Genomic DNA, 21827 nt, shown 5'->3' on the forward strand with positions numbered 1-21827 from the left:
ATATCGTTCATGTTCTATATATTTACGATTTAACAAATATTGAGAAGATAGCAGATGGTGAAATAACATGCGTGTAAGATTTCTTCGGTCTACTGTCAATGCAGGTAGGATTGCCTGGGGACACCTGGTGGTATCGTGTAGAAAGGGAACGATTGGCTAAAAAATCTGAATGCTTTCGTGCAATGCTTACGGGACCCATGGCACCAGAACGAACCGATCCTCCTCCGCTTTTAACCATAAAACATATCGAAAAACGAGCGTTTGATCATTTCTTCAGGTATTACATTTATAATTCTTATCAACTTTTCTTTTTTTTTTTTTTTTTTTTTTTTTTTTTTTTTCATACAATCGAGAAACTATGCTAATTCTTTTTCAATTCTCATAAAAATCTTACTTGTTGTCATAAATTCGAATTTAAAAAGACACGAAGATATTCTCTTAAAGTCATAAATAATTTTATTCTTTAGAGTATTTGATTATAGAAATTATTTAAATATCAAGATGAATTCAAAAAAGAAAAAAAAAAAAAAAGAAAAAAAGAAAAAAGAAGATACGAAGATAAATTGAGATCTCAATATTGATTTAATATTACTTTAAAAGCTATAGAAAATTTCTTTTTCTTTTTTTATCTTTTAGATTATTTTATTATATCATCTAAACGTATTTTATTATATCACTTAAATGTATCGGGACAAATGGAAAAAATGAGAAAGACATGAATAATATAATATATTGAATTTAATTTCATGTTTCAACGAACATTTGTTTATTTATCTGTCACAGATATCTGAACGACGAACCCATTATCTTTCAATCAGTATCAACTGCCAGAGCAACACTCGATGTAGCGCATCAATATATTTGTTTAGATCTCGCACGTTTTGCAATAAATTATCTCGAAGAGAATTTAGATTCCTCGACTGTTCTCGAAATCTATGAAAATCTTCATCTATATGCAAATAGTTTATCTCCTTCTACGTCTCAAGATAACGATACGGAGGAATCATCTAATAGACCTTCAGCTCCGCCAGCATCTGACGACGACGAGGGTAGTGAAATAGGTAAATATTTTATTTTAATAATATTGTACAATCGATATTTTCATTTTTTTTTTTTTATCGAATTAAATTATTAATTTTTTTTTTTGTAATAAAAAAAAAATATATTTATAGCTGCAGCCTGTACCGAACTTCTCTTTCGATGTTTAAATGTCATTGATGCTGATCCTTCAACTGTACTTCTTCAAGAACGTTTCGAGGAATTGAATGTCAAGGAAGTTAAGGAAATTGCGTGTCGCGATACATTGAGATTACCTAACGAAGCTATTCTTTTTGCTGCACTCGATAGATGGGCTGCATCGAATTGTAGAAAACGTGGCGTCGAACCAACATCATCGAACAAAAGGGCATCGTTATCGGACGAAATTTGGTACTCTGTAAGATATTTACTTATGACGGATAGGGAATTCATCGATGGCCCAATGGCCCATGGTATTTTAACTAGCGAAGAGTCCGCTTTTATATTTGCCAAAATTCTTGGACATCCTGGTAAAGAAGAGGTAAACTTTTAGATATTTATAATATTCGACGTTTTTTTTTTATGATATTTAATTTTTTAATTTAGTATTTTTCTTTCTTTTTATCATACACGATAAATTTTCAATTGTACGATATATATATATTTTTTTTTGATGAAAAGATAAATTAATAATCATGATGATTATATTTTTTATTATTATTTAAATTATAGATAAATATTTCCATGAGCAATCCTTTATGGAGGCTAACCAATACACCTAGAATTGGGACGATAACGTATTATAGTCAAGGTTGTAGTATGTTAAAATCAGGTAAGAAGGAACGTCAAGATAATAGAAAAAATCGACGGAAAGAGTGTGCCGGTCAAGCATGTTCCAGAATTTGTACCTGTTTCGTGCGCGTCTTAGCGTGCGTATTCGAATAAATCCGAGGATCGGAAGAAATCTTTCATTTTATTACTGAATCTCTTATCGAGATAAATATGAAAAAAGTTTTCAACTGCACTTTTTTCTTCATTTTGAATTCGATATTAAAAATATAGTAATAATATTATATACGTAGAATTTATGAGATCGATAATAATCGAAAACAACGAAAATCGTGGTACTTAGATCTCAATCGATGAATTTTCTTTTTTTTATTTTCGATATTCCTTATACAGTGCCATCGAACGTTATAAAAAAGAAAAAAAAAAAAAAGGAAAAAAAATAGAACTTGTATGTTTTATATGACAATATTTATATGACAGTAATCGTATTATATTTAATAATTATGTTTAATTGTTTTTCCGAAAGTTAGTCAGACACTTGAAAATAGAAAGTACACACATATATACATACATATACAGTAAACAGTTTTATTGTCAATTGCCAGAAAGTTAATATACATATACATATACATATATATATATATATATATATATATACATATATACATATATATATATATATATATATATACACACACATATATTTAGACTACAATCTCGAGAGCATTGAAAGAATGAATATTTTTATATATCATAGACTAAACAACTTTTATTATTTTTCTCCTAACAGAAGAATAATTAACAATCTCGAAATGTTCCTTTGTTTTATTGTCTTATTTATTTCTAATAATTGCAAAATAAGAAACAGACAACTATAACATATAATTTGATAAATAAATTAATAATTATTCCTATGTATATATATATCGTGCTATAATATCATAGTAATCTAGTCTGACTTTGATTGTGTTCATTATTAACTTAAATTTAGCGAATTTCCTATGTAGCCGACGTTAGAAGAAAGTTAGAAGAAAACAATTGTAATCGATCTGAGAAATATGCGTACATTGTTACTTGCAAATATAATCGGCATAAGCATATATATATATATATATATATATATATATATATATATATATATATATATATATACATACAAACATACATATATACACACACATTGTCTCATCCATTTATTTGATTTCAAAGCAATGTAAGTTTGTGCGAGTTAATATCGCTTCTAAGTGCAATTATTTAATATGCTATAGATATATATATATAAGATGCTTCGGAAATATGTGGCCAAATTTTGATTGTATCGTGATAATTTAACATGACCTTTTTTCATCCTTAAGGAGAATAAAATACGATACCAAAGTTTTTGACTATCTATTTCTAAAGCAGCCTATATATACATATGTGTGTATGTGTGTGTATATATATATATATATATATATATATATATATATATATATATATATATATATTTGTTTCTACATTTATACAGCTTTTCTATGGTGAATCAAAGACTTTATTATTTACGAAATTTTATACTCTTCTCAAATAATTCGTTAATATTGACAAATTTTTTTATGTTTATTAATTTCAATTAGATACGAGTGAATAATTAGCTCTTTTTCTTAAAAAAAAAAAAAAATTAAAAAATAGATAAATAAAAAAGCAAATAAAGAAAACGAAAAAAGAAAAAACGTAATAATATATAATTAAATGATTTTGATAGAACACATAAATTTTTACACATTTATCTTTGTATTGACATTCGTTTATAATCGTTTAAAATCCTATTATTGCTATTATAATTTATAATTGATTATTTTCAAGTTAATATTTGCATCGTTGAGAATTTTATGTATTATTAGAAACGTTATATTGTATTACATTTCTATTATGACCGACCGTTGTGTGAATATTAATAATTATTCTTTATATGTATATACATCGTTTAGTTATAATATATATATATATTTATTAGTTTTTGAATGAATTTAAAATTTATGTTATATTATAGATGGAATGTTGAATATGATTGATATGATACTTTTAAAACAAATTATATCTTATAATATTCAATAGTATAATGACGTTTAACTACGTAGTTTTATGTGTAGACTAATGCCAAACAAAGAGACTATCAAAGTATATATAAAGTAAATTAATAAACTAAATATCACATTTTAATATTTATGTGTGTTACTCTTTTACATACAACCCAAGTAATTCATAAATAAAAAATTAATTTTTAATGAACGATGAATTTTTAATAACTTTTTAACTTATTTTACTTAAAAATTTGTCATTTCATTTTAATGAGAAATTACACTTTATGCACTCTAACAATAATAACGAGAACTACGTTTGAATGCAACGGTGGATGAGAGAAACACTTCTATTGTGAAAAAGAATCGTCCAATCACGTTGAAGATAGATATATTTGCGCATAACCTTTACGCTGTTTTATACATACCAGTGTCCATTCTATTTGATCCTATTTTGCATTGAATTAAAATTAGTCGAATGTTAAATAACGTATGTATTGTTTATAACTTTGATAAGCTATAATTATATTGTTTTATGAATTCATTAATAATATTTAACACATAAATCTAAAACTAGTAAAGAAGGAACACAAATTCAATATTTCAAGGAATTTATTAACCTCTTTTCAAATATATCAGTAAGTTATTAATATTTTATGATTTTTTTTTGAAAACATTTGAGAACATTTTATTGTATATAGATTTGTAAACATTCAATATTTTCCCTATAGAAATGAAACTATCGCCGAATGACGAATTACATGATACAAATGTAAATGAAAAACAAGAATATAATTCCTCTGCTTTTTCAAACAAAATGAAAGCATTGGTAGATCAATTATCTATTGCAGAAAAAGAATATAACAGACGTAGAGGAGATTCTCGTTTAGATTATACGGAAGTAAATATAGAGTCGAGAGAAATTTGTAGATCACAGCCAATGGAAAATGATAGAAAAAGAAAATATGAAACGCATAAATTTCGAGGAAGGCAAAGTATTTTTAAGCGACCAGAAGGACCTGCTCCACGTTCTATCTATAGAAGTATACCGGATTATCATAGAAATCCTCATAAATGGACCAAATACAGTTTGGATGATGTATCTAATGAAGATATGACAGATCGTAGTAATACCCGTGTAGCATTATCATTTTTAAGAGAATTGAAAGCACGTAAAATGCAAGAGAGAAAATTGGAAAATAAAATGGATACAGATGAAACAGTTTCAAATACAAATGATATTAAAGTATCATTTAAATCAAAACAAGTTCAATCAACTTCTAAAGTAGAATTTAAAAAGCCAAAATCTAAATCAACTAAAGCAGAAAATTCATCGAGTATTGTATATCCAATAGATAAGCCAACATTTAGAAATTGCAAAATTATTATGCCGGAATATGTAGTTGGACAGAAACAGATAAAGAAAGCCAAGAAGAGTAGAATTCCACAAAATATTTGTCTTTCAACAAAAATTAAGTTAGATCATTTGGAAGAATTAGATTAAGATATGAGAATGAAATAATACTTTCTTAATATAAGTCCATCATAAATTATGTATTATGTAATATGTAGGAGTATGTGTTATTGTTTGTTATAATTATAATTATATTTGTAAAAATTTCGGAATTATTAAATTTCATTTTTAGGTATAATTTATGTCGTATATATACATATATTATGGAAAATAAATGGAGGATATAATAACATATAATAATACTTATATTAAATAAACTGATAAATTTGAAACGTGGTTGAATAACATATAACAAAAATGACGTTAATTAATTTTTGTCTATGAACAAAGATAATTCCTAAACGCAAGCGCAGAAATAGAGTATCGATGGTAACATAACCAATAAAATCAGACAATCCTCATATAGAAACAAATTGAAATATACTTATGTGATATGATTGTTACGTTGGTTTGTTATTAGATATTAAGAACGTTATAGAAAGAATATTTCAAATAATCCTAAATCATGTATATCTCAACATTTTTACATATATTTCTATTTAGTTTAACGGTAATTATAAACTAAATTTTTACATAACCTTTATCTCATAATGAAATACCTTAATTTTTGTAAGAATTGTTGTTTATTTTATAATTTGTTTATAATAATATTTGTTAAAAAATTTTATATATTTATTTTTTTAACAGCTAGTTATTATTAACGCAGAATTTTCTGCAGATGATTGTAAAAAATTAGGTTTTAATAAGGCTAACCTGTTATGTTCAACTTGTGATAAATTCAATAAATATAATGTACCAGAAATCTAGTAAGTTTATTAAATAATGAAACAAAATTTCATTTATCATAATTTTTTTCTGATTTAAGTGTTTAATGCATATGTTGTTTATGTGATTCAGTGACAAATGCAAAGAATGTTGTTTGAAGGATGATGATTATGATGTATCTGGCTTTAAACGATATCCAAAAGCAATTCTTAAGGTTTGCACATGTAAATTTGGTGCATATCCTCAAATACAAGGTACTCGATATTTTTTTTATTAAAATATTTATTAATTTTTATTAAAATATTTAATTACATATATTACGACATAAATCGAGATAAGAAGAAACAGTAATTATAGAATATTAAATCTTTTTAGCATTTATAAAAAGTGATCGACCAAGTAAATACAAAAATTTGCAAATAAGATATGTAAGAGGTTTAGATCCAATCATTAAATTGCTGGATGCTGACAATAAAGTAGAAGATATTCTTGATATACATAAATGGGATACAGATTCAATTGACGAATTTTTAGCAACACATCTTTCTACTGATTAGAAAAAGTGAGGTATTAAATAAAATATCCTATTTTGTATCTTCTTATTGTATCAAAATTGAGTCATTTCTTAATTAAATATGTTTGCATTTTATTTGTAATTCTCTATGATTATTACTATTCATCCTTTAAATAGAAAATCTTATTCATTCCTTTATATAAATTAACAAATTTAATGTTAATTTTAATAATTTATTTAAGTAATTAATGTTATAGAATATACATAAAATAAGGAATGAATTATTACATATGACAAAACAATACTTGCAATATTTGTATATTTTATATCCAACATTTTTTATATACAAACATATTGGATATATTAATGCGTTTTTCCTTTCTCTCTTTGAAACAAATCGAAGATAAAAGCAGTAAATTGGTTGAAGTATATTTGGTTGAAGTACGTTTATGTTAAGGTAAGCCAAATTGCAGAGTTATAAAAGATGTGTCAAATGAATGAAAGAAATAAAAAAAAAAAACAGAAAAAAGAAAATAGAAAGCGTGATCATGCATCATATTCAAATATTATTTCTACGATATTTAAACGTTTTACACCTAAAATTCTCATCACATAAATTTTAATCGAAACAATGCTCGTTAACACGTTGTCTTTCATTTATTTTCTATTTCTGATATGCTATTTTTGATAACGATAAAATATTTATATATGGAAAATATTCGCCGCATTGGCAAAATTACCTTTTGTTAAGATATTTATGAGATATTGTGTATAAATATTTATGTTAACACTTTGATCTTACCAACTGAACGAAGATTTAAATAATAAAAAATTGCAGAACAATATTCGGACATGCCAAGTACATCGTTTTTTATTAAGTTTATAATGCGTAATAAAAAATAAGAGCAATAAGTAAATTTTAAGAACGTTAATTTTTTGATAACAGCATAGACATTGTTTCACACGCTACAAATATAACTTTATAGATTAGCCTTATACTCATAAACAATGTATAAGATCAATCTGTTAGCCGATGTAGCATTTTGACAATAAAAAACTTTGTATATAAAGAAATTTTTTTGTAATGTAAAGTAAGAATGCAAATTACATAAATGCAAATTACATAATTAGTAATGTAAAGACATGATGTTAAAAATGCATTATGTTGTAATTATTTATTAATTATTTATTTATTTCATTATGGAGAGATTGGAATAAAAAAGATGCAGTGCTGTTATTTTTTAACTACAAATTGGATACGACGTGGTTTTGATGAGCATAATATAATATCTGCTATTATTTTAACGTCGTCCAGTTCATTCACAGGTTCCAAATAAAAGTAGTGCAATATGTAAGCTACCATGAGATTGAGTTCAACCATTGCGAATTTCTAACCAACAAAAAGAAAAATAATACATTTATATTCATCTAATTTCGATTTCTTGATTCAACGCTTTATCGATGCAATTTCTTGGTCCTACACTGAATGGAATGAAGGAATAAAGATTACATTCTTTTGCATTTTTCGGTAAAAATCTATCCGCATCGAAAAGATCAGGATTTTTCCAAATATTTGGATTTCTGTGTAAATTATAGATGTTTATGTTACAGATTGAACCGGTTGGGATTAAATAATTCTCTAGAAATCAATATGATTGCTTATTCGATTTTAATGATAAAACGAAAAATTATGTCAAAATTAAATATATCACATACTCAGCTGCAGATATCGAGATATATAACGAACTATAAAATGAACGCTTAGATATAAACGAAGTGATTCTTTGAGACATCTTTCCAAGTAAGAAAGTTTTCGAAGCAATGGAATAATCAGTTTACAATCATTTTGTTGCATAACCATGTTCACTTCGTTCCTTATACGTCCCTACAAATCAATAGATAATTTATTATTTACTATAAATGCAAAACGGATCTCTTTTAATCCATGTTTATTAATTCTTTGGAACGAAAATATCACCTGAACATCTTTGTGCTTTGCAAAAACAAGCAGAGCAAAGCACAACATCATTGCCCTAGTGTCGTGACCCTATGGAGATATTTGTCCTAAATTCGATTACTCTTATTATTCTCGACGGTTTCTTTGGAAATAATCTGATTCTCATCCATTTCTTCAACATTTTCTAAATATTTCCCCTTAGTTTGTTCGTGAAATAGTATCCTTTCTGCTATTATCTAAAATAAGAGTAATATTTTAATAAATCAATATAATTTCGCAATATTCGGATTATCTGTGTTTGTTCATTTAAAGGAAAAACTTTACTTTTTCGAAAAACCGTGATGCGTTTTCAACAATTCCTTTTGTTGCCTATCACGTTGCAATAATGCAAATATAGTTTCGGAATAGTATCAAGGACTTGCTACTCTAATAAACAATATATATTTTTGTAAATTTACTTAATTGGAAATTGAATTTATTTCTAATAAAAGAATTAATACTTACTTATAGATCGCAATTCTGCCGAAATCATGAACGGCATGGCGATATTTAGCTTCAAATTCGCCCGTTCCTCTTAAAGAGATTCCCATAGCCGTTTCTACAAATTATTTTTTGTAAATAATTTTTTTATTATAAAGATCAGTGAATAATGAAATTTAATTTAACTAACCGCATATCGCGTTTAAAGTATGTACAGGTAAAAATTCCTGTAAATCTTTGATAATCGGTCCTCCTTTTCCTTCCTCTTTCAGTAATGTTACGAGATATTGTGCCTCCTCGTTAAAATTGACGACAAAATGTTTAAGGATATTAAAATGAAAGGTTGGTGTCAACATTTTTCGTTGATGTTGCCACTTTTTACCTGTTTAATAGAACGTTTGATTTAAAATATTACAAAATATATTAAATTTATATTTGTTATAGTTAGTACCTGCACTAGTTATTAATCCGGTGGAAAGCTAAGGTTGTAAGAATTTGTAAGGAATAGTTTTTTCTAGATTTGTGCTCTTCAAAAGTATCTACGATCGAAATATATATATATATATATATTCTGATTTTCATAAGATGATGTTCACAAATAACGTTTAAATTTCAAAAGAAGGAGAGAAATAAAAATTAACTCTATTGTTGTCTTATAATTATTTACCTCGACATCTTCCGGATGAATTATAGTTATTAATGAATAGAATAATGACCACAATCTGTTAATTGGAGAAAATTCCTTATTAATTTTCCAAAGTTTTTCTAGTACTTGTTCTGAAATATTTACCAAATGTTTATATTGAATGACAACTGCATCAAGGAATTGAAAGTAAACAGATTAAATCGTTTCGGTCAAATTATTTCCGATGAAGTTTACTATTGTCAATTTGAAGATGATGTAAATTTCCTATTATGGTCCAACAATTCGACTAGAAATATTTCCTATTCTGCCAAATCTTGTAAAGTAAGGCGATAATAATAGTAGTGTAAAGAACCCTGATATGATAAGGAAGAACATCTTATCAATCTGTGGAATAGAAAAAAAATTCTAATATAGATTTCTTCAATTATATTATGCATATAATGATATTATTATAGTAATTATTGAATATGCAAATAAGTTTGATGACACACAGATACTGTAATATTCGCTTCGTGTGTTATATAAAGTAGGTAGATTATATTTTCCGATAAAAGTTATAAACGTATATAGAATTTTCATATTTGCTATAGATTTAATTTACGAGTACAAAAATGGAACGCATCAAAGCGATGGTGGATTTATGTATAAGCGGTAATAAGATTGATGTGACTCGTTTGGTTAAGATACGAAGCTTTTTCATGACAAATATAAATTTAATTTTACATTTGATGGCCGATGTATAATTTTTATTTCTATATTTGCGATTCTAAATAAAATTTGTTAGTGTATTTCTCATTTTCACGAACACTTGAAGCAAGAAAATAAATATTCCTTAAATTTCTAATTTTTCAATCGCCTTAAATATTTAATTTTTTAATGTATACAAAATTAAAAATCATTGTACAACGCAAACGAAAAAAGGTTGACGTGTAAAATGTAGACAATTGTTTTACAAAAATGTAAAACAATTTTGTGAATAAAAATCTTTAAATTAACCAATTATTTAATTAAAATTTAATTTGACTTGAATAATGATCAATGATTAGTACCTTTTATGTATTTGTTTTAGCTCTATGAATGATTCACGAACACAAAAGCAATATTAAGAATTACTTGCGATAATGTTTAACTATGAAATGAGAAAAATAATTAAACAACACTTACATTGTTCGTAAGTTCTAATAGCTCCCGTAACAAAATTTTCAAGACACTGAATTTATAAGTAGCTCGATCGCTTGACCGTCTGAACGATGGATGAGAAATTCTAAGAGAGCACGATACTTTTACTTTACGGATCCATGTTCCTTATAACACTGTGTTATATAATTTTACCTAAATATAGTAATTAATTAAAAAAAAATAATATAAAAATATCTTGCATAAGATCAGTTACTTTCTTACGATTTCTTCAGTGTCTGTTAAATAGAATGTTTGAAAATAACTTTTAATGTAGAATATGTATGAAAATTGAATTTTTTCCGATAAGAATATAATATGTGCATTCAAGATTGGTCATACTTCAAAAATTGATATTCTAATAATTGAATTGAAGAAAGAAATTATAAGAGCAAGAGACATAGAGAGAGAGAGAGGGAGAGAGAGAGAGAGAGAGAGAGAAAGAGAGAGAGAGGCTTACTATATTATTCATCTTTTTTTATTAGATCATTAAATATTTTCTATGTTTCAAGTTATTCTCTTTATTATTTGAATTTTTTGCAAGAAGAAATCGGTTAAATTAGTTTTATCATTGGGTTACAATTGATTATCACTATGATTACCTTGTGATGGTTATCATAAATTCATTAAAACTAAATTAAATGATTGGTGCGGTGATAAGAGGATTGGATTGACTCACCGTAGGCAATAGAAATAAACAAGATAATGAAAGTGATAGGTTTCCGATTCGATGAATTTTTTTTATTTTCTTTGAGGCATGATAAAGGCAAAATGGAATCTAGCAAACAGTATTGATCGGAAAAATCAATACGTTGAAAAATGTTACATCACTGCGGAGGATAGAATGAATTGTGCAAAATAAGAGAAAAAAAGAAAAGCAAAAATACATACACAGAATAAACATAAGCGGAAAAAAAGATATGATTATGTTTCGAATGCCAACATTATACATATGATAATTTCGCCTTATAGATCACACCATCGAAATGATGCATGCAATCAAGGTAAAGATGACGTACTATTATTCTATAGGTATAAATTTGATTCGAAGTTGTTTCGATGAGCGCGATATAAAATCTCCTATCATTTCGTTTATCGTCCAGTTCATCTACATGTTCCAAATAAAAGTTGTGCAATATATAAGCCACCATGTGTTTGAGTTCAAGCATTGCGAATTTCTGACCTACAAAAAGAAGAATAGTACATTTATTTTGATCTAATTTCGATTTCTTCATGTACAAATATCGGTTTTCAATACTTCGGTCGTATTACAAAAAATCAAGATCGACTGGATAGTGGCGTGTAAAATTTTGAGAAATAGAGGAATCCGACAAAAATTCCCTTTAGCCGAAGAGACCGAATATGAGTAGTATTTTAATCTGCATACGCGTCACAAACCGTAGCGAGTTGCTTTTGCACTTTAGACGGCTGTGACCTTGAATGCATCTGTAGGAGTGAGTTTCTTCTTCCATGTAAGAATTTGAAAGATTGCACCTTGGCAGATGAGAGGCATTCAATCGGGGACCATTATACCATCTTTTATGCGTGTCTTTGTCAAGATGCGAAGATTAGTAGATAAATGAGTAGAGTATCGTAAGACACTAGCCATAATGACCTGATTGATCTAGAACTCATTGGACTTCTAAAACATTGTTTATGAAATGGGCTAGCTCGTGGAGTTGATGTATTATCTGAGTATGGAAAGGGAAGGAATAAATGCCCATAGGTCGGTGGTGAGTTGGAATAGTTCATTGGAATGTTTGAACATTCTATGTTTCCCCTTTTGTTTTAGTGATCGTGTAAATAAGTGTGTCAATAAATATTTCAACGCTAAACGCCGTACAATCTTTGGCTCGTAACGCCTAGAAGACAACATTCACTATTTATTTATTGCCGACTAGGCACAATATTGAAAACTAAAAATTCGACTAAAAGTGCTTAAACTTGGACATATGTGGCTACGTGCTTTTTATCTGTACGTTTTATTAGCGAATATGATATGAGTTACAAAGGGAACATATTTCTAACACTGATGAATGACCCTTTATAGGAGGTACTGCGAACAATTGAGGGAAGGACGTAAGCGTTAACACAATGAATAACTATAAAATGGAAAAGAATAAATGGACAATACATCCATTGATTGCTCGTAATGTGAAATTTCTTTAATATTGAAGAATCTTAAGGATATTCTTTCATTTATACATTCAAGGAAACAGTACATGCATTATTCATATTATTTCCTAAAGAAAAAATTATACAAATTATTGGAAGAGTCAAAGAATACAAAAAAGATTTGATCTAACACAACTACAAAAGATAACAAAGGTATCTACAGGTTTGTTTAATCACGATCAGACAATTTATTCTTTTCGATACTGAATTCCAAATAATCGTTATTACATGTACGTTCTTACGCTTTAATTTTATTTTAACATCTTTCTTTATTCCCGCATCATTTGAAAAATGTCATCGAGCATTCTATAGTCGTTACAGTGCGATTATTTTACATCCGTTATATTATGGATGCAGCGATAAGAGATTTTGCGACATTTGTAACAGAAAGAGAAGTGTAAAGGAAAAAAACAAGGTGCAAGATTTCAGAGACATCGAGGTTTTTTCTGTTTTTTTTCGAGATATCACGAAAGCAAAAAGGGTAAATCGAGCAAAAATATATGATTGGATCATCTCGACAATGTTAAACCGTTGTATCTCATAAGATAAATGGATTGATAGGAATGATATTGAGAAATGAGTAAGTATATATATACAGAATAAAAAAAAGAAAAAGAAACGATATGATTATGCTAATATTATATTATAAAAACTTCGCCGTGTATACCTAAAATTCACATATTTTAACTTTTTATCGAAACGACGCATACTATCTCATTAGTAAAGATAAAATACTGTTATTTTATGGGTATAAATTTTATGCAAAATTTTTTCGACGGCATTTTAAGGCCATCTAGTTCATCCACACATCCAAATAGTAGTTGTATAATATGTAAGCTACCATGAGGTTGAGTTCAAGCATTGCGAATTTCTGATCTACAAAACGAAAATTAATACATTTATTTCGATCTAATTTCGATTTCTTCATGCACAAGTATTGGTTCTCAATACTTCGGCTGTATTACAAAAAATCAAGATTGATTAGATAGTGGCGAGTGAAATGCGCAGCATGGCCCCAAAACAACGGATTAATAGCAATATGACGACAAGTTCATTGGAGTCTCAACTAACTAAATTTTGAGAAAAACTGGAATCCGGCAATAATTTCCTTCAGCCGAAGAGACCGAATGTAAGGAGTATTTTAATTTCCACACGCCTCACAAGCCGTAGCGGTTTGCTTTAGCGCATTAGTCCGCGGTGACCTTGAGTGCGTCTATAGGAATGAGTTTCTCCTTCTATGTAAGAATTTAGTGCATTGCTCCTCGAGAGAGGAAAAATTATAAAAATTATAAGAAGAGACAAACAATACAAAAATGATTTAACACAAATACAAGAGAAAAATAAAGATATCTACAAGTTCGTTTAATCATGAACAGAAAATTTATTCTTCTCGATATTGAATTCCAAATAATCGTAATTATACGCACGTTCTTACGTTTTATTTCATTTTCATATCTTTCTTTATACACGCATCGATCGAAAAATATCATCGAGGGTTCTATAATCATTACACTCCGATAATCTTTATATCATGGATGCAGCGATAAGAGGATTTGCAGCATTTGTAACAGAAAGAGATATGTAAAGGAAAAAAACAAGGGATAGGGTTTGTGAGTCGCCGAGTTTTTCATGTTTTTCTTCGAAATATTACGAAGGCAAAATGAGTAAATCGATCAAAAATGATTGATTGGAATATCTTAACAATGTTAAACTGCTATATCTCCTAAGATAAATGGAATGAAAGAAAGGTTGTTGAGATAAGGGTAAGGATATATACATAGAATAAAAAAAAAAAAGAAAAGGTGTGATTGTGCTAATATTATATTATAATAATTTCGCGTTTATTTCTTTAGTTCACATATTTTAACTTTTTATCGAAACGATTCACACTATCTCATGGTATTTCATTTACTATATACTTCTGATATGGATTTTATATTTTGTTAAAGACAACATATTCATTTATAAAAAATATTCGATATTACATATTTTATCGCTATAATTACCTTGTGATAGTTATCATAAATTCATTAAAACCTAATTAAATCATTGGTGCAGTGATAAGAAATTGGACTAACTTACCGATAAAAAAAAGAAATAAAAAAAAAAATGGAAGAGACAGGTTTCCGAGACGATGAATTTTTTTTATTTTCTTTGAGGCATGATAAAGGCAAAATGGAATCTAGCAAACAGTATTGATCGGAAAAATTAATAGGTTGAAAAATGTTACATCACTGCGGAGGATAGAATGAATTGTACAAAATAAGAGAAAAAAAGAAAAGCAAAAATACATACACAGAATAAACATAAGCGGAAAAAAAGATATGATTATGTTTCGAATGCCAACATTATACATATGATAATTTCGCCTTATAGATCACACCATCGAAATGATGCATGCAATCCCGATAAAGAAGATGTACTATTATTTTATAGGTATAAATTCGACACGAATTGGTTTTGTTGAGCACAATGTAATATCTCCTGACATTTTAACTTCGTCCAGTTCATCTACAGGTTCCAAATAGAAGTTGTGCAATATATAAGCTACCATGATTTTGAGTTCGAACATTGCGAATTTCTGACCTAGAAAAAGAAAAATAATACATTTATATTCATCTAATTTCGATTACTTTATGCAAGCTTTACCGATGCAGTTTCTTGGTCCTGCACTGAATGGAATGAAGGAATAAGGATTACGTCCTTTCGTATTTTCAGGTAAAAATCTATCCGCATCGAAAACATCAGGATTTGTCCAAATATTTGGATTTCTGTGTAAGTTATAGATGTTTACGTTACAGATTGAACCGGCTGGGATTAAAAAATTCTCTAAAAATTAATACTTATTTTAATATGATTTGATAATTGCTTATATTAATATGATGTTAATGATAAACCGTTAAATTATGTGAAATATAAATTTATCACATACTCAGCTGCAGATCTTGAGATATATAACGAGCTATAAAATGAACGCTTGGATATAAACGTAGTGATTCTTTGAGACATCTTTCCAAATACGAAAATTCTCGTAGGATTTGAATAGTTAGTTTACAATCATTTTGTTGCATAATCGTTTTCACTTCATTTCTTATACGTTCCTATAAATCAATAGAAAATGTATTATTTACTACAGATGTATAACGCGACTCTTTCGATCGAAGTTTGTTAAATACTTGGAAAGAAAATATCACCTGAACATCTTTGTGTTTCGCAAAAAGAAGCAGAGCAAAACATAACGCCATTGCCGTAGTATCGTGACCCTATCGAGATATTTGTTCTAAATTATTTTTATTTTATGTTAATAATCGTAAGGAATTAATATTACAACCTACCGCAAACATAAAAGTGTCGACTTCTTCTCGTATTCCTTCTTCATCTATTTGATTATCATTCAGTGAAGCGGCTATAAGTAGGTCTAGCATAGCCAGTCTTTTCTTGAATATTGGATCTGTCATGAAATTATTCGATTAATATTTATACCGAGAATATGATTCTTTATTATTAATCTATTCGATTACTTTTATTTTTTTCGTCGGTTTCTTCGGAAAAAATCTGATTCTCATCCATTTCTTCAACATTTTCTAAATATTTCCCCTTAGTTTGTTCGTGAAATAGTATCCTTTCTGCTATTATCTAAAATAAGAGTAATATTTTAATAAATCGATACAATTTCGCAATATTCGGATTAATTGTATTTGCTTATTTAAATGAAGAACTTACCTTTTTCGAAAAACCGTGAAGCGTTTTCAACAATTCCTTTTGTTGCCTACCACGTTGCGTTAATGCAAATATAGTATCGAAAAAGTACCAAGGTCTTGCTAATCTAATAAACGATGCATATTTTTGTAGATTCAATTCTATTTTATTAGTAAATGAATTCATTTCTAATAAAAGAATTAATACTTACCTATAGACCACTATTTTGCCAAAATCATGAGCGGCATGGCGATATTTAGCTTCAAATTCGCCCGTTCCTCTTAAAGAGATTCCCATAGCCGTTTCTACAAATTATTTTTTGTAAATAATTTTTTTATTATAAAGATCAGTGAGTAATGAAATTTAATTTAACTAACCGCATATCGCGTTTAAAGTGTGTACAGGTAAAAATTCCTGTAAATCTTTGATAATCGGTCTTCCTTTTCCTTCCTCTTTCAGTAATGTTACGAGATATTGTGCCTCCTCGTTAAAATTGACGACAAAATGTTTAAGGATATTAAAATGAAAAGTTGGTGTCAACATTTTTCGTCGATGTTGCCACTTTTCACCTGTTTAATGGAACATTTGATTTAAAATATTACCAAAGATATTAAATTTATACTTGTTAAAGTATACCTGCACTGGTTACTAATCCCGTGGAAAGCCAAGGTTGTAAGAATTTGTAAGGGATAGTTTTTTCTAGATGTTGCGTACTCTTCAAAAGTATCTACAATCGAAATACATATATTCTGATTTTCATAAAATGATGTTCACAAATAACGTTTAACTTTCAAAAGAAGGAGAGAAATAAAAATTAACTCTATTGTTGTCTTATAATTATTTACCTCGACATCTTCCGGATGAATTATAGTTATTAATGAATAGGATAATGACCACAATCTGTTAATTGGAGAAAATTCCTTATTAATTTTCCAAATTTTTTCTAGTAGTTGTTCTGAAATATTGACCAAATGTTTATATTGAGTAAAAATTTCATCGAGGAATTGAAACTTAACAGATAAAATTGTTTAAATAAAATTATTTTCGATGAAGTTTACCATTGTCAATTTGAAAATGATGAATATTTCCTATTATGGGATATGCTTTAGGTCCAACAATTCGACTAGAAATATTTCCTATTCTGCCATATCTTGTAAAGTAATGCAATAAAAATAGTATTGTAAGGAACCCTGATATGATAAGGGAGAACATCTTATCAATTCTGTGGAATAGATAAAAATTCTTAAATAAACATCTTCAATTATATTATGCGTATAATGATATTATTATAGTATTTATTAAATATGCAAAGAAGTTAGATGACAGACAAATACTGTAATATTCGCTTCTTGTAGTTCATAGAATACGTAGTTTATATTTACCGATAAAAGTTGTGAACGTATATAGAATTTTTATATCTGCTTCAAGTTTAATTAATGAGTACAAAAATGTAATGCATGAAAGCGGTGTTGGACTTACGCATAAGCGGTAATAAGTTAGAAGTGTTTCGTCTGGTTAAGTTACGAATCTCTTACATGACAAATATAAATTTAATTTTACATTTGATGGCTGATGTATAATTTTTATTTCTATATTTTCGATTTTAAATGAATTTTGATAATGTATTTCTCATTTTCATGAACAGTTGAAGCAAGAAAATAAATATTCCATAATTTTCTAATTTTTCAATCGTCTTAAATATTCAATTTGTTAATGTATATAGAATTAAAAATCATCGTACAACGCAATCGAGAAATGTTGACTGAAATATATATAAAATATATTTGTGTAGTTAGTAGTTTAATTTGATCGTACAATTGTGTAAATGAAACACTTTAAATTAACCAAGTATTTAATAAAAATTTAATTCGACTTGAGTAATGATCAATGATTAGTATCTTTTATGTATTTGTTTCAGCTATATGAATGATTCACGAACATTAGAGAAATATTAAGAATTACTTGCGATAATGTTTAACTATAAAATGGGAAAAATAATTAAACAACACTTACATTTTTTGTAAGTTCTAATAGCTCCCGTAACAGAATTTTCAAGACACTGAATATATAAGTAGCTTGATCGCTTGACTGTCTGAACGCCGAATGAGAAATTCTGACAAAGCACGATCCTTTTATTCTTCGGTATAAGGATCTGCGTTCCTTTTATTATTGTGTTATATAATTTAATTTAAATGATAGAATTAATCTTAGAAATATAAGATAATAATATCATAAGTGTAGTATCAATTAATTTCTTACGATTTCTTCAGTGATTGTTAAATACAGTGTTCGAAAATAAATTTTAAATTAAGATATGGGTCGAAGTTGAATTTTTTCTGGTAAGAATATAATATGTGCATTCAAGGTTGTTCATACTTCAAGTATTAATAATTTAATAACCTAATTGAACATAAAAAGCATAAGAGAGAAAGACATAGATAGAGAGAGGGAGAGAGAGAGAGAGAGAGAGAGAGAAAGAGAGAGAGAGAGAGAGGGAAGAGAGAGAGAGAGAGAGTGAGATAGAGTGAATGGGAGAGGGAAGGAAAGGTTTACTATATTATTCATCTTTTTTTATTACGTCACTAAATATATTCTATGCTTCATATATTTCTCTTCATTTTATGAATTTTTAGCAACAAGAAACCAAATCGGTTAAATTAGTTTTATCATTGGACTATAATTAATTGTATTCTTATATTAGATAAAAAAACAGCGAAACAGTTTTTCTTATCTAATTGCATTTTCGAAGAGAAAAATAACGATAAAAGCTTAATTAGGATTATATATTATAGATAAGCATAAAGGATTAAATTATCCTAACGCCTGATAAAATAAATCGTATTTGTATGCGATTCAAACATTTTTTATTTTTACATACTATAAGACAGAACATGCATTATTCATAGAGGAATGGGCAGTAGTATGCCGTCCCATTTGTAAATTTATATTTCTTCTTAACGAAAAAATTATACAAATTATAGAAAGAGTCAAACAATACAAAACAAGTTTAGGTTTAACGCAAATATAAAAAATAACAAAGATATCTATAGATTTGTTTAATTAATATTAGACAATTTATTCTTCTCTATATTAAATTTTAGATAATCGAAATTACACGTACGTTCTTACTCTTTAATTTTATTTTTTTTATCTTTCTTTCGCATTCGAAAAATATTGTCGATCGAAAAATATTATCGTGTGTTCTATAGTCGTTACAGTCCGATAATTTTTATATTATGGATGTACCGATAAGAGGATTTGCAGAATTTGTAACAGAAAGAAAAAGGTAAAGTAAAAAAACAAGGGGCAAGGTTTCCGAGACGTCGAGCTTTTTTCTAATTTTCTTCGAAATATCACGTAAAACTCTTTAAGCAGTTTCCAAAGTTTTTAAAGCATTTGTTCTAAAATATTAATAAGTATTGCACAGTGAGGGCGCAATTATGAGAGCGTTTGCTGATAGACGTCTCGGATCAGCGATGATATTCATTATGTTCGCGTGCACGCGGAACCGCATTAATATTCAAAAGAAGTCGTCTTGAATGACTGAACCAACAATTGAGCGAAGTTATCATTGAGTGAAGTCACTACGATGGTACATCGAATACGATCCTAAACTTCGTCATGATGCTGGACAATCACCCCTTGATAAGATAAATAGTATCCCTCACCAGTATTAGCGTATAGGGCATTAGACATGCGTTCTAAGTCATGATACTCTTACGTTGTAAAAATAGTATATTGCTGCTGGAGGGTTGTGTTTATCGCGGTCGTTCCAAAACATTAAATCATTTAAGCGCGTGAGTCTACGAATCTTCTTTAGACACACTTGATTTTTTCGGCTGAAGGGAATTTTTGATTGCCATGTTCCTTTATTTCGCACAATTTAGTTAGTTGAGACTCCAATGAACTTGTCACCATATTGCAATTGACCCGTTGTTTTGGGGCCATGCTGCAAATTTCACCCGCCACTATCCAGTCAAGCTTGATTTTTTGTAATACGGCCGAAGTATTGAGAACCGAAGTTTTTCCTAGGCAAGTCAGTTTATAATAGAGTTGAATGATGATAATGGCATCAATCAGAGTCGGCCTATGAAATTGTGGATCTGCTTATTTCATGAAAGACGGAATGGATAGTTTGCTATGATCCACATTGCCAGGGTATCGTATGTTGTAATGTCGGCAGCACTAAGAAATTTATCACCTCAGAGAATCTGTTCCTCAATGATTTGAGCTGTATTTGAACCAAATCGCGAACTGCCTTACTATCGTTGGGAACTCCACTGACCGAAATTTCAACGCGTTTAGGTGGAAGATTTAATTGATTGGCCATTTTCTCAGACGCAAAGTGTGATTGTGATATCGGTGTACAATAAGATTCGACAGCTGAGATTTGCGTTTCTAAGCTATACTAATAACGTGTATACCAATCTATTACAATGCGCGGCAGTTGGCAGACTCACAATGTTAGATCATACAAAGACTACACAAGTGTGGTTTCATCATTAAGCAACGTGTTATATGAGAGCTTGCATCACCGACAAGACCCAAGTTTACATTTACTCGCGTCGTGTTTTCCATGGAGACAATTTTGGCGAAGCTTCGGCTTTTCGACAATCTCGCGACTTCGCTTGATAGTTACTACTATTAACTTGACACACCGAAATGGAAGGTGGCCTGACCCGCAAATGGCCATCCTGCAGAGAAAATGGCCCTTTACGGCCGTGAAGAAGGCTTGCTGAGGTTGTGCGCGAGCTTCACATTCATTTCAGCGAAGTCGTTATTGCAGGTTTCGAAAAGCGGGAAAATCTCCTCACTTATTAAGCATCGAAATGCTTTTGATAGCCATATCAGCCTGCCTTTGCTCATTAGCCGACTGTGAGTTTGAGTGCGTCTGTAGGAGTGAGTTTCTCCTACCATGTAAGAATTTGAAAAATTGCTCCTCGAGAGAGGAGAGGCACTCTATCGGGGATCATCATATTGCATGTTTTTGTCAAGACGCGAAGTTAGTGGATAAATAAGTATGGTGTTGTAAGACGTTATCCCTAATGACCTGATTGATCTAGAACTCTAGATGAACT

The 21827-nt window shown here is 28.7% G+C and overlaps 5 protein-coding genes across 22 annotated transcripts in view; 3 read left to right on the forward strand and 2 right to left on the reverse strand.

Annotated features, from left to right (window-relative positions):
• Nucleotides 1–2954, forward strand: part of LOC124951328 (BTB/POZ domain-containing protein 6-A) — a 13538-nt gene extending 10584 nt beyond the window's left edge. For all 4 annotated transcript variants that reach the window (XM_047499578.1, XM_047499579.1, XM_047499574.1 and 1 more), the window contains 4 exons: nt 105–277; nt 784–1061; nt 1173–1558; nt 1750–2954. In XM_047499578.1, coding sequence (XP_047355534.1) covers nt 105–277; nt 784–1061; nt 1173–1558; nt 1750–1962 — 1050 coding nt within the window. In that variant the 3' untranslated portion in view covers nt 1963–2954. The remainder of the gene's footprint in view (nt 1–104; nt 278–783; nt 1062–1172; nt 1559–1749) is intronic.
• Nucleotides 2955–4311: 1357 nt separating this feature from the next.
• LOC124951329 (protein TSSC4) lies at nt 4312–5515 on the forward strand. Its single transcript, XM_047499580.1, has 2 exons — nt 4312–4501; nt 4595–5515. The coding sequence occupies exon 2, from the start codon at nt 4597–4599 to the stop codon at nt 5365–5367; it is 771 nt and encodes a 256-aa protein (XP_047355536.1). The 5' UTR covers nt 4312–4501; nt 4595–4596; the 3' UTR covers nt 5368–5515.
• A 58-nt stretch (nt 5516–5573) lies between these two features.
• LOC124951330 (selenoprotein F) lies at nt 5574–10490 on the forward strand. Of its 15 annotated transcripts, XR_007101583.1 has the most exons (9): nt 5574–5887; nt 6025–6143; nt 6235–6356; nt 6478–6669; nt 6874–7073; nt 7823–8144; nt 8228–8417; nt 9326–9395; nt 9498–10490. XR_007101583.1 is itself a non-coding variant. In XM_047499583.1 (5 exons), exons 1-4 carry the CDS (start codon nt 5843–5845, stop codon nt 6657–6659), a joined length of 468 nt encoding a protein of 155 aa, XP_047355539.1. In that variant the 5' UTR covers nt 5574–5842; the 3' UTR covers nt 6660–6669; nt 8228–10490. The 15 variants fall into 15 exon arrangements, 3 of the variants coding, with proteins under 3 accessions (XP_047355539.1, XP_047355540.1, XP_047355537.1); XR_007101582.1 differs by having other exon boundaries at nt 8228–9395; XR_007101581.1 differs by having other exon boundaries at nt 9326–10490.
• Nucleotides 8041–9439, reverse strand: LOC124951158 (cytochrome P450 4c3-like; the record flags this gene model as incomplete). Its single annotated transcript, XM_047498989.1, has 7 exons — nt 8041–8255; nt 8333–8501; nt 8595–8663; nt 8711–8809; nt 8996–8999; nt 9078–9171; nt 9244–9439. Coding segments are annotated over 7 exons (846 nt in total), but the record flags the coding sequence as incomplete, so codon positions are not given.
• A 4094-nt stretch (nt 10491–14584) lies between the features above and the next one.
• Nucleotides 14585–18844, reverse strand: LOC124951327 (cytochrome P450 4C1-like). Its single transcript, XM_047499573.1, has 13 exons — nt 18763–18844; nt 17808–17971; nt 17595–17704; nt 17386–17476; nt 17127–17318; nt 16961–17054; nt 16774–16876; nt 16572–16686; nt 16386–16501; nt 16245–16313; nt 15983–16151; nt 15700–15879; nt 14585–15636 (listed from the first exon to the last, which is right to left on the reverse strand). The coding sequence occupies exons 2-13, from the start codon at nt 17959–17961 to the stop codon at nt 15476–15478; spliced, it is 1554 nt and encodes a 517-aa protein (XP_047355529.1). The 5' UTR covers nt 17962–17971; nt 18763–18844; the 3' UTR covers nt 14585–15475.
• Between the last annotated feature and the right edge of the window lie 2983 nt (nt 18845–21827).

This window comes from Vespa velutina, chromosome 8, assembly GCF_912470025.1.
Source record: "Vespa velutina chromosome 8, iVesVel2.1, whole genome shotgun sequence".
Classification (NCBI taxonomy): Eukaryota; Metazoa; Arthropoda; class Insecta; order Hymenoptera; family Vespidae; genus Vespa; species Vespa velutina.

Bases quoted from the DNA above. Each gene is read 5' to 3' on its own strand.
- LOC124951329 (XM_047499580.1), top strand. From the start codon at position 4,597: ATGAAACTATCGCCGAATGACGAATTACATGATACAAATGTAAATGAA.
- LOC124951330 (XM_047499583.1), top strand. From the start codon at position 5,843: ATGTATATCTCAACATTTTTACATATATTTCTATTTAGTTTAACG. The intron at 6,144-6,234 runs GTAAGTTTATTA...TATGTGATTCAG, and splicing joins TATAATGTACCAGAAATCTA to TGACAAATGCAAAGAATGTT. The intron at 6,357-6,477 runs GTACTCGATATT...AAATCTTTTTAG, and splicing joins TGCATATCCTCAAATACAAG to CATTTATAAAAAGTGATCGA.
- LOC124951327 (XM_047499573.1), bottom strand. From the start codon at position 17,961: ATGTTCTCCCTTATCATATCAGGGTTCCTTACAATACTATTTTTATTG. The intron at 17,319-17,385 runs GTATACTTTAAC...TCCATTAAACAG, and splicing joins GGGATTAGTAACCAGTGCAG to GTGAAAAGTGGCAACATCGA. The intron at 16,502-16,571 runs GTAATCGAATAG...ATTTCATGACAG, and splicing joins AACCGACGAAAAAAATAAAA to ATCCAATATTCAAGAAAAGA.